General features: G+C 44.5%; 1 protein-coding gene across 1 annotated transcript in view; it reads right to left on the bottom strand.

Annotated features, from left to right (window-relative positions):
- Nucleotides 1-13,793, bottom strand: part of MARCHF3 (membrane associated ring-CH-type finger 3) — a 69,153-nt gene that overhangs the window by 10,324 nt on the left and 45,036 nt on the right. The window contains exons 2-3 of the mRNA XM_088523964.1: nt 7,252-7,510; nt 5,761-5,968 (exon numbers count right to left, since the gene is read on the bottom strand). Coding sequence (XP_088380090.1) covers nt 5,761-5,968; nt 7,252-7,448 — 405 coding nt within the window. The 5' untranslated portion in view covers nt 7,449-7,510. The remainder of the gene's footprint in view (nt 1-5,760; nt 5,969-7,251; nt 7,511-13,793) is intronic.

The following is a 13,793-nucleotide window of genomic DNA, read 5'->3' as shown; positions in this document are numbered from 1 at the left end:
CAAGCCCAGTCAGCTTTCCTTCTTTTCTACTATGAACTCGAAAGGCACCAGTAGGTTGAAAAAGACTGTAGCTTACTTCTAACCAATATTGTGATATTTATCCTGGTTTTATTTCATTTTCTCCTGCTCATTTTGTCTTACTTTTAGTTTTTATGCTGTTAATAACGTCTTTCTTGTTTTTGCTATTTTTAGAAACAAACCTTAGATAGCAAATACAGGTTGGTCTGCAGGAAAACAAACAAGCAGCACTAGTCTGATCTATGTGGTCACCTGAAGTCGCTGTGCCGTCTTCATGTTGGTTGTTTCTACCAACTCTTTACTGGACCTAAGTGCTTTGCAGTGCTTGGTTTTGAGTCTGTTTCTATACTAGGCCAAATGAAAACAAGATAGATGCAATATGGAAACTAAAATGGAGAAGAGGGGATTTCAAGCTTGTCTAAGCTTTCCATGGAAATAGAACTAAAGCATCTACATCAAAAACTTAAAGCATCTCTGGGATCACAGAAGATTATATATAGAGAGGTCTATCAAGTCACTAACTGCTACAGTTTAGATTCTCTAGGTTTGTTTTAGATCCCTCCAGGTTTACTGCAAAGAATATGGTGTCTACACACATTACAGATTTTTTTTTTTTTGCTTTTCTTTTCCCCTCAGTGTCCATAGTTTCTGCTACATCAGCTGGCCTGTGTCAAGTGTCGTTAGGATCTCATTGGCAGTAGAGTGATTGGGACGCTTGAGAATCAGGGCTTCTCACCAATAGCTGCTTTTCTCGGGATTTGCTATGGCTAGGCTCACTCACAGGAGGAGATATATACGTTCTCAAGCTCTTGTGCTTTAGACTCCTCTCATTTCCAAGAGTAAGCAGAGGATGCTGTGATGATATCTGGCAAGTATCAAGGAGCACTTTTTGAACTGATCTTCATATTTTTGTGAGCCCTGTGGCTGAGAGGAAGGTGTATGGACTAGGAATCTGCATGCGCACAACATATTCTGCATTACTGGCAAATAACCCTTCTTAAGTGACTGTAATGCTGTGAGTCACTCCAAGCAATCCCCCTTCCTGGAGGAGGAGCTTTGAGATCAACAGAAAAGGGGCTTCACCTGCAATGTTGATGTCTGCTGGCTGCCTCAGTAGCATCATGGTGTCTTGTGTAAATAGGACTCCAAATGGCCACTCCAGTGGCGGTACAACAAGGTCCTGCTCTAGCAGATTATCTGTTGGTCGTTTCATTTTTCTCAGTGCCAGAACTTGCTGGGCGCCCTCCAGCAGACACAGGAGCAGAAGGACTATTTACATCGCCTTCCCACTCCCCAAAATGATTTTTTTTTCTTTTCCTTTTCCTTTTTCTTAATAGCACATGACATCTCTTACTCTTCTGCAATAGTTGTTCATATTCTCTCCAAGGCTCCTGCCATGAACAAGTTCATGAGTGGCTGAGAAATTAGGAGATCTTGAGTCCTGTGGGGAGCCCCCGTCCAGCCATGGAGCAGCAGTCCCACGGAAAGCAGGGTCATCTGGCAGGATGTGGTTAGCTGGGTGCACAGGCCAGGCCACCCAGCTGAGGACATGTAAATGCTGAATGCCAGGTGAGGCACCGGGGGCTCCTCTTCTCTCCCTGCCCTGGTCCACAGTGCAGCAGCCACTCGTCAGACTGTTTGGTGAAGACTCGAGGGACGAATGATTCCTACACACAAGGCACTCCTGACAAATGGAAACCACTGTGTGGAGATAAGGAAGAATGCAAAGAAGACAACTGCTTTTGGCTGACCAACCTCTGGCAAACCTCTGTGGAGGAGGAGACGCGCAGGCACCTCCCCGGGGGGTGCATCTTTGGCTTCATCTTGCGTAGCTGGAGTGAGGCTGGGAGGCACAGAGGTATCCAAATCTGCTCTTTTTCTTCCTCCTTCCTTGGGCTATCCATACCTCTCAGAGTCAGAGGACTTGAGCTCACACAGCTGCTTCACAGAACCAGGTCTTGGGCCACAAGAGGTGGAGGGTGACAAACAAATCACTTTCCCTGGAAACTGAAGATGGGGCCAGTCCTCTGCTATGAAGCCAGATTCAAGGCTCAGAAACATTTTTTCTGGGGATAAGAATTTGGGTCAAAAAAGTAGAAGCGGAACCAAGAATGTCAGAAGCTTCCCACATTCAGGGTTGAGAGGATGCCTCTGTTTGGCAGACTGCACTGCCGTGTTTTCTGTCATTCTGGCCTAAGACAGTCAGCAGACTGTACACTTCTTGGGTTATGCTTCTCGCCCAAACAGCAGACGCGTGCCATATGTCACAGATCAAGGAATGTCTCTTGTGACAAGTAGCTAACTCAGCTGACCCAGAGAAGCTGGTAGGGGAGGAAAAGACTTTAACCTAACTGGATATCTGACAGAAGGCAAAGGTGTGGGATCACGGTGTTTTCACATGAGCTATGCAGGAGTCAGGACGTAGCTGTAGAGATGTTCCTACTACCCACACTAGAGCCCTCGTGCAAGTGCCCGGCCTGCATCTTCCAGTAAACATTGCTCACAAGAAGCAAAAAAGCCATACTGCCAGTGAATTATTATGGAGCACTTTCCTATAATAATGAACTAATCGCAAACCAGCAAGATGAGGGGAAGAAATGGAGTGGGTTCACTAACGTGTTCCGATGAAATCATTAAGCGCAGCAAGAAATCCTTGACTGCCTCCATGAGGACGTACGCAGGGGAGGGAGGAATATGGCTGAGCAAGCAGCCGTGCTCCTTACTGCTCATTTCATTGCAAGCCCAGTACTGCTGTGCATCTCCTGGGTGCTAACAGCACGAGCACTTCTCAGATGTGACATTTCTAGGCGGTACAAGTGAAGTATCTCAGTTTGTTTCTGTTGAGATTTCCCCCACACTCATGGCTAAGTCCCATAAAAGCAATGAGCTATGCAGTAAATGGATAGGGAGAAAACATTTTGTTATTGTTGTTATTTGGCTCCTTCGATAAAGTGAATAATACTTCTTTGAATAGACAGAATGATGGAAAATCTGCAGGAGAAAAGCACATGATGACTGATTGCTTAAAGCATTTTTACGCTACTTATCACTGACCAACAGACGGGATATTTTCTCATTAGGAAATATGGCCTGCTGAGGAACTATGGGATAAATCTTCTATATGGCTATGTTCTACCAATGACTTTGAGTGTAATAGTCACCCTAAACCTCCTAAAATGCATAGGTAAACTCACCATTCACCTTCTCTGAAAGACTGATTTACCGTCTCCATTGCCTAGTTCAGAGCAACTAGCTATCTTGCTAAATGAAGGTAACTTTGCCTCCGGTTTGCCCTCACGTTTTGAGCTGTGCCAGCACGTAGTGGGAGTGCTGTTACCCTTCCCCAGTTTCCTCCCACCCCATCTGTCAGTACAGGTTGGAGCCAAAAGCAGGTCCTCACTCTGGCTTGGCACCAGCGCCAGAGTTCCAGCAGGTTTTTGTGTCCGGCCACCTCTTCAGACTGATGTTTTGCTCTCCCTTCCCTCGCGTGGGAAGCAGTGCAGACATCACTGTGCTTTTAGGGCACAGACTGAGAGAATCTGCTCCCATACTAGCTTTGGTTATGCTTTTCAAGCTTTCAGATTCGCTATGGTTATTTGCTTCAGATTTAACGGCATTATGTGTATAAATAAGCACAACTTTAAGTACAAGCCTAAGTTACACTAACAGAAATGACTCTTTCTGCCCAGATTTGTCCTTTTCCTTATGATTCATGTTAGTTACTCTCTGTTTCTTCTCAGCTTTGAAAGTACAGCTCAAATTCCTTTCTAAATCAAAAACATTCTCCTTGCATAAGATCACAGAGAACTTTTTCGGTAAAAAGTTAAAAAGCAGTATCCTTTTATTATGACCTTTCCTGCAACTGCTCTTGACTGTTGATCACTGCCTTAAAAGGAAAAAGTAGCTGTGGGAGCTGATAGGCAGTAAATGCTAGGTAGTAAAGAGAAAAACATAATTTAACAACGTGTGCTGTTTCAAAGTGTTCTTGTACCTGCTTCTCACTTATCTTCACTTCAGAAACCAAAGGCAGCTTTTCTTACTATTGTTTTTTGTCAAAAAGAAAACTCACTTCATCAAGGAATGATCAAGCAGCTGGATTCCCCCAGCTTGGGCAGGGGTAGCTCTCGCTTTCAACGCCTTCAGTTGACGCTAGTTCTGAAAAACTCACATTCCGTTTGTGCAAAGAAACTGTGCATGGCAGTTGTAAGGGAATAGCCTGGAGAGGCTGGACTCCAGAACCGAGCTGTTTACTTGGTGCTGTCTCCACATTGCTTGCATTAGAAGGCAAAACAAACGGTCTTGGTCCTTGCACCAAAATCCCCCTTGCCTGCACGTGAAAATCACTTGATGCAGGCCCAGAGAAGGTGACCAAAAGAAAATCAGGAGACTGATCAGCAAAAAGGGCTTGGAAATTTAGTCACCAGTGACCTGAGAATACTGAGAATCAGCATTTCTTGAGACCAGATTCCTAGGAGGTCTTGGAATTGTGCTGGGAGCAGCAGTGAGGAGCTGCCCTTGGAGCAGAGCTGGCCTCAGCTTTCCCTGGCTAGGACTTGGCAAGGCTACGGATCCAGCACTATATTCAGAATTGCTGATTCCAAAGAATAATAAAAGATATCCTTAGATTAGGCACAGACGTATGTCCAACTACTTAATCCAGCAACAAAAAAACCCCACCTTTTGGGCAGTTTTCAGTAAGGACTTTTCACCCGGTATCCACACCAGCCTCTTACCCATTTTCTAGCACTGATTTTCACCCTGCATCCTCTTGTCCTTGAATAAGCGGAAAACAAAATTTCCCACTCACCCTTATTCTTGCTAGTGTGTTTCCTTCAGTTAGTTCTACTACAGCTTATAGTGACAGTTAGGATGTAAAGGAAGGATATGTTATATGTAATCCAATCTTAGTTTTTAAGTATTTGTGTCACCAACTGATACACTAAGATGCTTCTCATTATTTTCATAAAATGTCACTATTTGTAATTTTTGTTTCTAAAAGGAAATACAAATTTCACTTTTATCTCAGATGAAAATAGAGGAGAGAAGAACACTAGCAAAGAAAAGATAATGGTCTTGGCCATCTTGTTTTTCCCCCTGAGGATAAAAACAGATCTGGAAAGCATCGTGCAGCCACTGAAACATCTATAGCTGGCAATAACTGAATTTAAATTGATAAGGGAGAAACAATTGCCCAATTCACTGTCTAGTCTGGTACACATGCAAGAGGAGGCCAAAAGGTCATTTAAGAATTGCTAAAAAGGCCAGAGACTGAGCAAGAACAATTCCTGCTTGTGGGCTGGACACTGAAGCTAGGTTTCTAGGGCTTCTTCCTTTCTCTGCCTCTCAAAGAAAGGCAAAAGATGATCCTGACTATATTAAATATTCTGAATACTGCTGCTTGTCTGGCATTGCACAGATGAACCATTAATTTGTCCTATCACATCCCTCTACCAGCCTCTACCAGGGTCCTTGGTATGGTGTGTGTTTGCTGCACATTGTTCCCCAGTTTACAGTAAAGTAAAAACGTCAATCCCATTCTTCTTGCATGTATTGATTTGCTTCAAAATAAAGGTTTTGGTATTCTTCCCTTTTCCTTGAGCTCCTGCCCTTGTCTCGCAAAGCCCAAAACTCACAGTTTTCTCTTGCTTTGGTGAAGCTGCAAAGGCTTTGTGCTTCCCGTATGAAAACAGCACTATTTGCTCATTAAAGCTGAGCTTTTGAGGACATGCCCCATTTACTGACCTCTACCAATGGCCTGGGCTTGCGCTCCACTGCAAACCTGAAGTGGCAGAGTTCACAGTAGCTGGTGTTGGAGGAGGACAGCCAGTGCTCCAGGCAGCTGCGGTGAATCGTCCCCAGGGTCCCCGTACATTCGCATGGAGAAAGCAGGTCCTCCTGGCTGCTGCCCTCATGGCAGATCCTGCACATCGGCCTGTCGTTGAAGGGGCTGCTGTGTGGGGAAAGAGGAGTCGCGGGTCAGCGCGTGGGTCTGCGGCCTGGGGCATCGCTCCGTCTCTCTGCATACGAGCTCCGCCGGCCCCTCCGTGAACCCCTCGCAAGGGCTACCCCGAGAAGCGCGAGGGAAGCTACCACCCATTGACTGCTACAGCAGCCCGAGGACATGGAAAGGGAGCCACGCACAGCGGGCTGCTCTGCACACACGTCTGAGCTAGAGCATCCCCCCCGGATAAAATACATGGCTTTAAAAAATTGTGACAAGTAATGGGGGGAAAAACTCTTTCAGCCTGCCACATTACATGTGCAGTTGTGGTTAATAACTTGGCTCTTCACAACAGCACAGTAGATCAAATTTTCATTGCTAATTTCCTAAAATCTGGATCAAGATTGAGAACATTCTTCCAAACTTGCACTGGTGAAATGGATCTGAGTTTTGACCAGAATATCCACTCTGTGTATGGCTAAACCTTCAAGAATCATCTGTCTTTCTTTTATTAAAAACAGAACAACCCCAAGCAGCCTGGTGTTTTGAAGGTCACGATTCTGATGTTTATTCTACCACATAAAGTCACAGAGTCATAGAATGCTTAAGGTTGGAAGGGACCTCTAGAGGTCATCTAGTCCAACCCCCCTGCACACACAGGGTCACCTAGAGCACGTGGCACAGGACTGCGTCCAAGTGGCCCTTGGAGATCTCCAGAGAAGGAGACTCCACAACCTCTCTTGGCATCCTGTTCCAGTGTTCCGTCACCCTCAATGCTAATACATTTTTCCTTGGTCTGTTGTCCTTCATCGATAGTAGCAAGGTCTGTTCTCCATCACTTGGGTGCTATACAAGGATTGGAGCTAGGGATGGACTTTGCCTGGATTCTGGATAAAATGCGCTGTGGTAGAATCATCAGCAACATCATAAGGCAGAATGGGAGGTGGAGAGACACTGAGCTGCTCAGCAGGCACCAACACCTTGGTGATGATGCACAAAGTGTGGAGGGGACAACAGCTCCCCACAGGGAGCAGGCAACAGGGCAGGACTGATGTTTCCCGCTGGTGAGCAGGCACATTCCTATCTAACTTCCTTCATCCTTCTTATTTTCAGTGTGATCGTGACAACTTAGCAGTATGCCTACCACGGTTGTTACAAACTCACAATGGAGATTTTAACTGCTGTCTCGCAGCACTGCTTCCCGAACAGAAAAGCCACACATTTTGCCCATAATGGCCCGTGCCATTTCCCAGCCCCACGCGACCCCGTGAAGGGCCCTGGGCCCGCTCTACCTGTGCGTGGCCAGCGTGCGCACCACGGTGGAGAGCAGCTGCCCGTCCTTGGCCGACACTTGCATGACATAGTGCGGGCGCCCGCCGGCCGCGCCAGCACCGGCACCAGCGCCCGTGCTCTTCCCCGCGGCAGGGGCCGCCGAGCCCGGGCCGTCGGGCAGCACCTCGGGCAGGTGGCTGCAGCGGCTCGTCGTCATGGCCGTGCGCAGGAATCCCACCGCTAGCGGCTGCCCGTCCCGCGCCGGCGCTGGGTCCCCATCTAGGGAGGGAGAAAAGGTGCGTTAGGAGCACGAGGGCCGCGGCTCAGGCGGCCTCGGCCACTGCTCTTATCTGTACAGCGCTACCACACATGGTGTTTAAAAATTAATCATGGATCCATGCTCTACACAGAGGCATTTCCCCCAGCTTTGGGAGGAAATCATGCAATTCGGTTGCGCTGCGTTGGAGTGACCAGCAGCGCTGGCGTTCTGCACGTGTTGTCCAGGAGGGTATCTGTGGCTGTAAGACTTTGCACTATGAGCGGAGGCAACGGGGATGCCAGACCACCCTGCGCTCTCGAGGAAGGGCTTGTATTCCTAAAAGGGCCTCTGAGATTTGTATTCCTAGAAAGGTGCATATATAGGGCAGCAATGGGAAGGCATTTCTTTTCACGGGATCACTGCGGCTCCTTCTCAGGCAGTGTGCACCCAGAGCGCATGTGGGGGCTGCTGAGCTGCTCAGAGTGGGTTTAAGGTTCAGGGAACAGGGCAGGATGGAAGGAAACTCACACCCTGACCCACCTCTGCAATAAAAATGAAGCCAAGATGGCTGATTCCAAGGTCACGAACACATGAAAGATGCAGACTTTGTTAGAGAGTAAGAGCCATGGGCTCTCCAAGGAGAGAGTGCAGAGAGAGATGGACACAGCAGCACTTCAGTCTTAAAATCCGTGCTGAGACTGTTCAACAAGAATGCTCAGCTGCTGAGGAGCTGCTTCATTACACTTAAAAAGCTTCGGCAATATTGTGCTTATGGACCCATGCTACACAGTTATGTATTTCCTTTCTGGTTGCTTCACTGACCTCATTAAGTGCAAGAGCGGGTTTATCGTTGCGTATAAAGTGACTGACCGAGCCTTGGCAAACACATCCATCAGTCACTGGCTGAGTTCAAGAGCATGTGCTGAAATGGATGATTTGGATGATGCAGATAAACGCAGAACTTGAAAGCATGCAGGCCTCTAATCATGCAGCTGCAGCCCAGCAATGATGTTAATTCGCATTCCTGGGTACACATCTGCACCGATACCCAAAACACATACTGAATATTTTTTACCCCAAAGAAGTGGAGATTTGTCACTGATCTCTTAGTAGAACAGCAGAAGTGAAGAAGAGCAGGAGGTGGTGTTCAGATAGCAATTACATAGAGATGCAAAGGCAAATGGGAGAAACCAGAATACCAAGGGTTATTTCAGATGGTAGCGAATTCACAGAGGGGTGGCTGAATTGGGCATGATGGATGTATGTTCAAATAAATGAAGTAATTGTCTCTTTTTTTTTCTTTTGTATGCTGCTACACCCACTCACCTTGCACAGATCTCTTCTATCCAGAATCTATTTTAAGACTACCTTACCACTGCAATGTTTAACCCAGATCTTTCTTATGTTCTAGCCTTTCTACTGTGTCTTTGGTATCAGCTTCTGTCTCCCTATCCTCGCTTTCAGGACAAGCGATCTTCTGAGGGGAGATGGCAAACTGCCTTTAGAGAGACCCTCCAATTCCCAACCAGCATTGACAAGGGTGTGCTTTGTATATGAAACCAGAACATTTTTCTCTTTACCTATTTGTGCAATTACCTGAATTAGCTGTGCAAGAATCCTGTTTTCAGGGCTGATTAATGATCACAAACTGAAAAAATTCTCAGATAAGAAGAAATTCTTTTTCAGTGTGTCATACCTCACAGATGTCAAGTAAAGCAAGAGTTATCTATCTATCTCATGTATTTTGTTTGCACCATAAGCATGAAATTTAAAAAGAAAAAAAAACCCTTCAATTTAGCTATCACGTTCCAGGTGACATTCTGCATCTCGAGAAATGTCAAATTTCTGCTCTGAAAGAACTCAGTGCAAGTTTTTCTTATGGAAGGACAATATGGAATGGCCTCTGCTTGCCACTGATTAAAGTCTCCTCATTATCAGTTACTCCATGCACTGCACTTCATGGCTTATAGGCTAAATACTGCTCAGAGAGCACTGCAAGTCTCACATATGTACTTGAGCCTCACTTCTGTACTCAGTACTCTGGTTTACCTAACAGATGTGAAAAGCACAAGTTTTGTAATAACAAATGTAGTCCCGTGGTTAATTAGCATGGTGAAGAGAGGCAGCTGGTTACAAGAGCTTGCATTTATTTATGTTATTTCCATTAAAAAAAAAAAAAAGAAGAAGGCAGGAGCTAGGCATACAGTTAATAAATTAAACCTTATTGTCACCGTGAAGCAAGAAACTACAGAAAGGATCTGCAGCACAGTGTACTTAAGTAAATTGTTCGAGGTCACTTTGGGGGTAGGCAGGAGACGCAAGCGCCAGCTGCATCCTCTGCCCCCAGTAATTTACAGAATGCTATTCCAGCGAATGCTAGTGAGAACTTAAGCTCTCTTTTTTGTTTCATCTGCTCTGCTGGCTACTACCCCAGTGCTTAAAATATAAGGTCAGCAATATCTTATCATCTTCCTCCTGTCTGCTTTCTCTTTTTTTTCTCTTTTTTTCACTCTCTCTCTCTCTTTTGCTTTCTTTTTCAATCATTCCAAAATCTAGACTTCTCTCAAGGGCTCTGAGGGATAACAAAAGAAACCTGGAAGTCTTTTTCTTCTTTGCATTGTATCAATAAATGCAAATATTTTAGAAAAGTGACTCTAAGCCTGACAAACACACGCTCCCAAATGCTTGCAATCTCTATTTCATAGACAAACTACTGGACTTAGCCAGTTCCTGATTACTGCCAGCAATACTCCCCCACTGAGCTCAGCAACCATTTTGTTATGCGCTATGAAGTATTTATTTTTCTGTCTAAGAGATTTATAACTCCTGAATCAAGAGAAACCATAAGACCCTGCAAATGCCAGTGAGCAGGGCAGGGTTATTCTTATTGAATTAGACTCAAACGTAAGCAGATGTCAAAAACTAGCACTGCTAGGCTGGAAAGGCATTTCGGGAAGAACTCATCTGCATGTACAATAAGCACCTACAACTGCAATCCTTGTTACACTTTTGCCTGTTGTACATGAACTGACCTAATTTCTGAAAATCCATAAAGCATTATCATACTGATGAGTTTAATTACCATAACAGATTTTATTTTTTCAACCAGAGGAGACTTCTTCTGAGGTTTTGCTGAAACCCTAAATGGTTTTGATTCGCACGAGACAAACAGATCTTACACTTCAAGCAGCGGGATGCAAGAGTTACACAAGTATCAACACAGAGCACTTGTGTGAATTGCCTGTTTGTCTTTTTTTCAGCACCTTTACTAAAAATAGCACATAATGCATCTGTCATAGTCATACAGTTTCCAGCTTGGTAAGCCCTGCACTTTTCTTATTCCATACTCCCATGAGTTACCCTATTAGTTTCAGGAAACGCAACTCAAGCATGCATCAATCAACTTGAAGACATAAAAGCATGCACAATAAACCACTACATTGTTATATGCAGAAGGTTCTCCTAGAAGCATGGCAGCCATTACTAAAAAAATAGTCTGTCAGATTAGTTGTGCTAAAGGCTAAGAGTGCAACCAAGTCACATACTGATTCTGTGCAACTTGACAGGGCATGTCTCCTCCTTGGTTTGCTTGACCAATCCAGCTGGCACATACCAATCCATATTGCAATGGTGGCTCTGTAAAAACTTGGCACTCAAAGAACAGTGATTTATGTTCATGGTCTTCTACCATTATAAAAATCACAGATGTGTATTTCAGGACAGTTTCATAGATCAGGAGCACAGATACAATTCTGTATCAGGGAATAAGAGTATTTAATCATGTCAGCATAAAGCTGAAAGCCTAACTGAGACATGGCTAGATAGTGGACTAAGTTTTAAAAACTCGGTGGCCTCTGTGCCCAGTTTACTGCCTCCTTGGAGGGTGGCTAGCTGTGGACAGTGACCCTAGTGGGAAAAGAGGAGCCATTTTCTGGAAGGCTAGAGGAGTTAATCACGTTATCTGGGGAACTGACAATGGAATCAACTGTATTTAGTGACGGGCACAGCCATAGTTTCATGTGTCACCGCAACTGGGGAGAAAGGTCCAGTTCTTGGAGAAGGGATTTCTGCCTTTATTTCTTCTATTAGTCTCAGTTAATTACTTAGATTGATTACATAATCCTAGATAATTGCTTAGAATGCAAATGGCTGTATTCTAATGCATATTATAGAATTTAGTTCTCTGATATAGTTATTGCATGACACGTGAAACAGTTTACCCTCACTAGCTTTTAAGCTGACCAAGTTCTACGTTTTGCTTTGATTTTGAAAAGCAGAAAAGCAGAATAAGAATCCCTCTTTTCCTCATTCAATTTTAGACAATGTCATCATGCCAGCCAGTTTCTTGAGTCCCAGCTTATTCAGATTCTCACTGCAGAAAACATCCCTCTTTGGATTACTCTGATTTTGCATGATTCTTAGAGAGATGAACCAGTACTACAGAAAAGATCTCTGCTTTAATGAAACTACTGGTTATGCTACCATAGGACAGACAGAAGCCAGCACAGGTTGGCAACGTCCATGAAGAGCTAAATACCCATTGGGTTATGCCAGCTATGACTGAGATACACCCCACTACATCTATGTCAATACAGCCCAGGGACTCAAATAGGCTTTGTAGTGACGAGATGACTTGCTCTATGGCCCCAGACATATTGGTTCGTGCCTCAGATTTGCCTTCCCATTAAGAGCAGAAAAGAAGAACTAGAATTCCCAGCTACAGTGTACTGTGGAATTTCCTAATTTTTTACCTGCTAAGAAATGCTCCTGGAGTACTGTGAAGGTGGCATGGTCACACAGGTTCTGAAACAGCATGAGAAAAGCAATTTTAAATTCTAGGGATTTGTAATGCTCACGTTTGTAACTTGAAGTTTCTTCCTAAAGAATTTTCTGTATGATGTCATTTCCAAGACATTCACAGACAGAATTGCTGTTTTACGTGTATCTGGGCTTCACCCTGCAAGCTGCATAATGCAGAGCTGCATGGATCCCCACTTGATCCCAACCCCAGTGAGGATTACCTTGAAAAGAAACTAATGGAGCAATGGGCAGTTAGAGCTACTGCCCTCGATGCGATGAGCTGATGTGCTCCCAGATATTCCTTCCTGCATGTTCCTTAGAGCTCAGCAGGGAGGAGTCACAAGGAAGGCTCAGGAGCTTGTGCCACAGGACGCCTGGTGGGCATACAGGGCCTGGGCTCCTCTTCTGCCTCTGCCAGCCCTATTTGGCCTACATTTGGTCTTACCAGGTCTGTTCTGTGCCTGTCCCTGCCAGATCCCAGCTCATTGTCTGCTCTTTCTTTTTCCATCCTGCCTCCGATCCAATCTTCTTGCCTAATCTTGCATGTGTGTGCCAAGTTTTTGTTTTGTTTTAATAATTAAGCCTATAAAAGTAATTAATACCATGATTTATAATGGGAAATGCTCTCCTACAGCCTTGGTAGGTGTGCCAGTATAATCAGTATGCTCAGCTCTACAAAAGTACAGAAACTTTCACTAGAAGCATCTGAACCAAAAGAGAAGTGAGACTCAAATAAGTGTCACCAGACATTGCGGAGTTAAAAAAGAGCTTCTACATCTTGAGAAGATGAACAGGCTCCTATGTCTGATAGTCACATGTGGATTGGTGTAGATCAGGCTATACAGGACACTATCTATCTATCTAAAGTGTTAATTGTAGAGGTGGAAAGCACTAGAATTAAGCTACCACTGAGAAAGGCAGAGGAGAACTAACATAAGTCTTTCTGGAACACTACCAATAGGATGTTCAAGAGTATTTTTGTTAAAGATCCATGAAACCTACTAAATAGCATTTTTTTTTTAATAACAACGACAAAAAAATACAACTCCAAGGAGCTATGAAAGGCAACTGAGAATGCTTCAAGAGGAAAATACTTGTTTATCAATTGAGGAGCATGGCAAACTTTACACTCCTTGCAAGCTTTCACTGTAAAGCATGTCAACTTACAGTAAGAAGTGCAATACCAAACTTCCCTGATGTTGGGCAACTTTATGTTGGCTGTTTCAGCCCACATTTTTCTAATTCTTCATGCTGCAGATCAACATTTTCTCCTCAGCTGGTCTGACTAGAAAGCTTCAGGGTTACTTAAAAACTACTGTGCACTAAGCTGCATTTAAAATGTAATTTTATAAACATACACATCAAAGACCTGAGTGTTGTCAGAGGCAGTAGCACAAAGCAATTTAGCGTGAACAATCATTTAGCGTGATTTCTTTATTGCACTCCCTGAACCTTGAGCTACTTTTCAAGAGGACTGACCAACCTTTTTTTTGGCACTGTGGA

Source organism: Tinamus guttatus, unplaced genomic scaffold (genome assembly GCF_059628265.1).
Source record: "Tinamus guttatus ecotype Peru unplaced genomic scaffold, ASM5962826v1 Tinamus_guttatus_pri_ptg000199l, whole genome shotgun sequence".
Lineage (NCBI taxonomy): Eukaryota > Metazoa > Chordata > Aves > Tinamiformes > Tinamidae > Tinamus > Tinamus guttatus.
The sequence above is the reverse complement of the archived record's forward strand: the minus strand, read 5'-3'. Positions and strand labels throughout refer to the sequence as shown.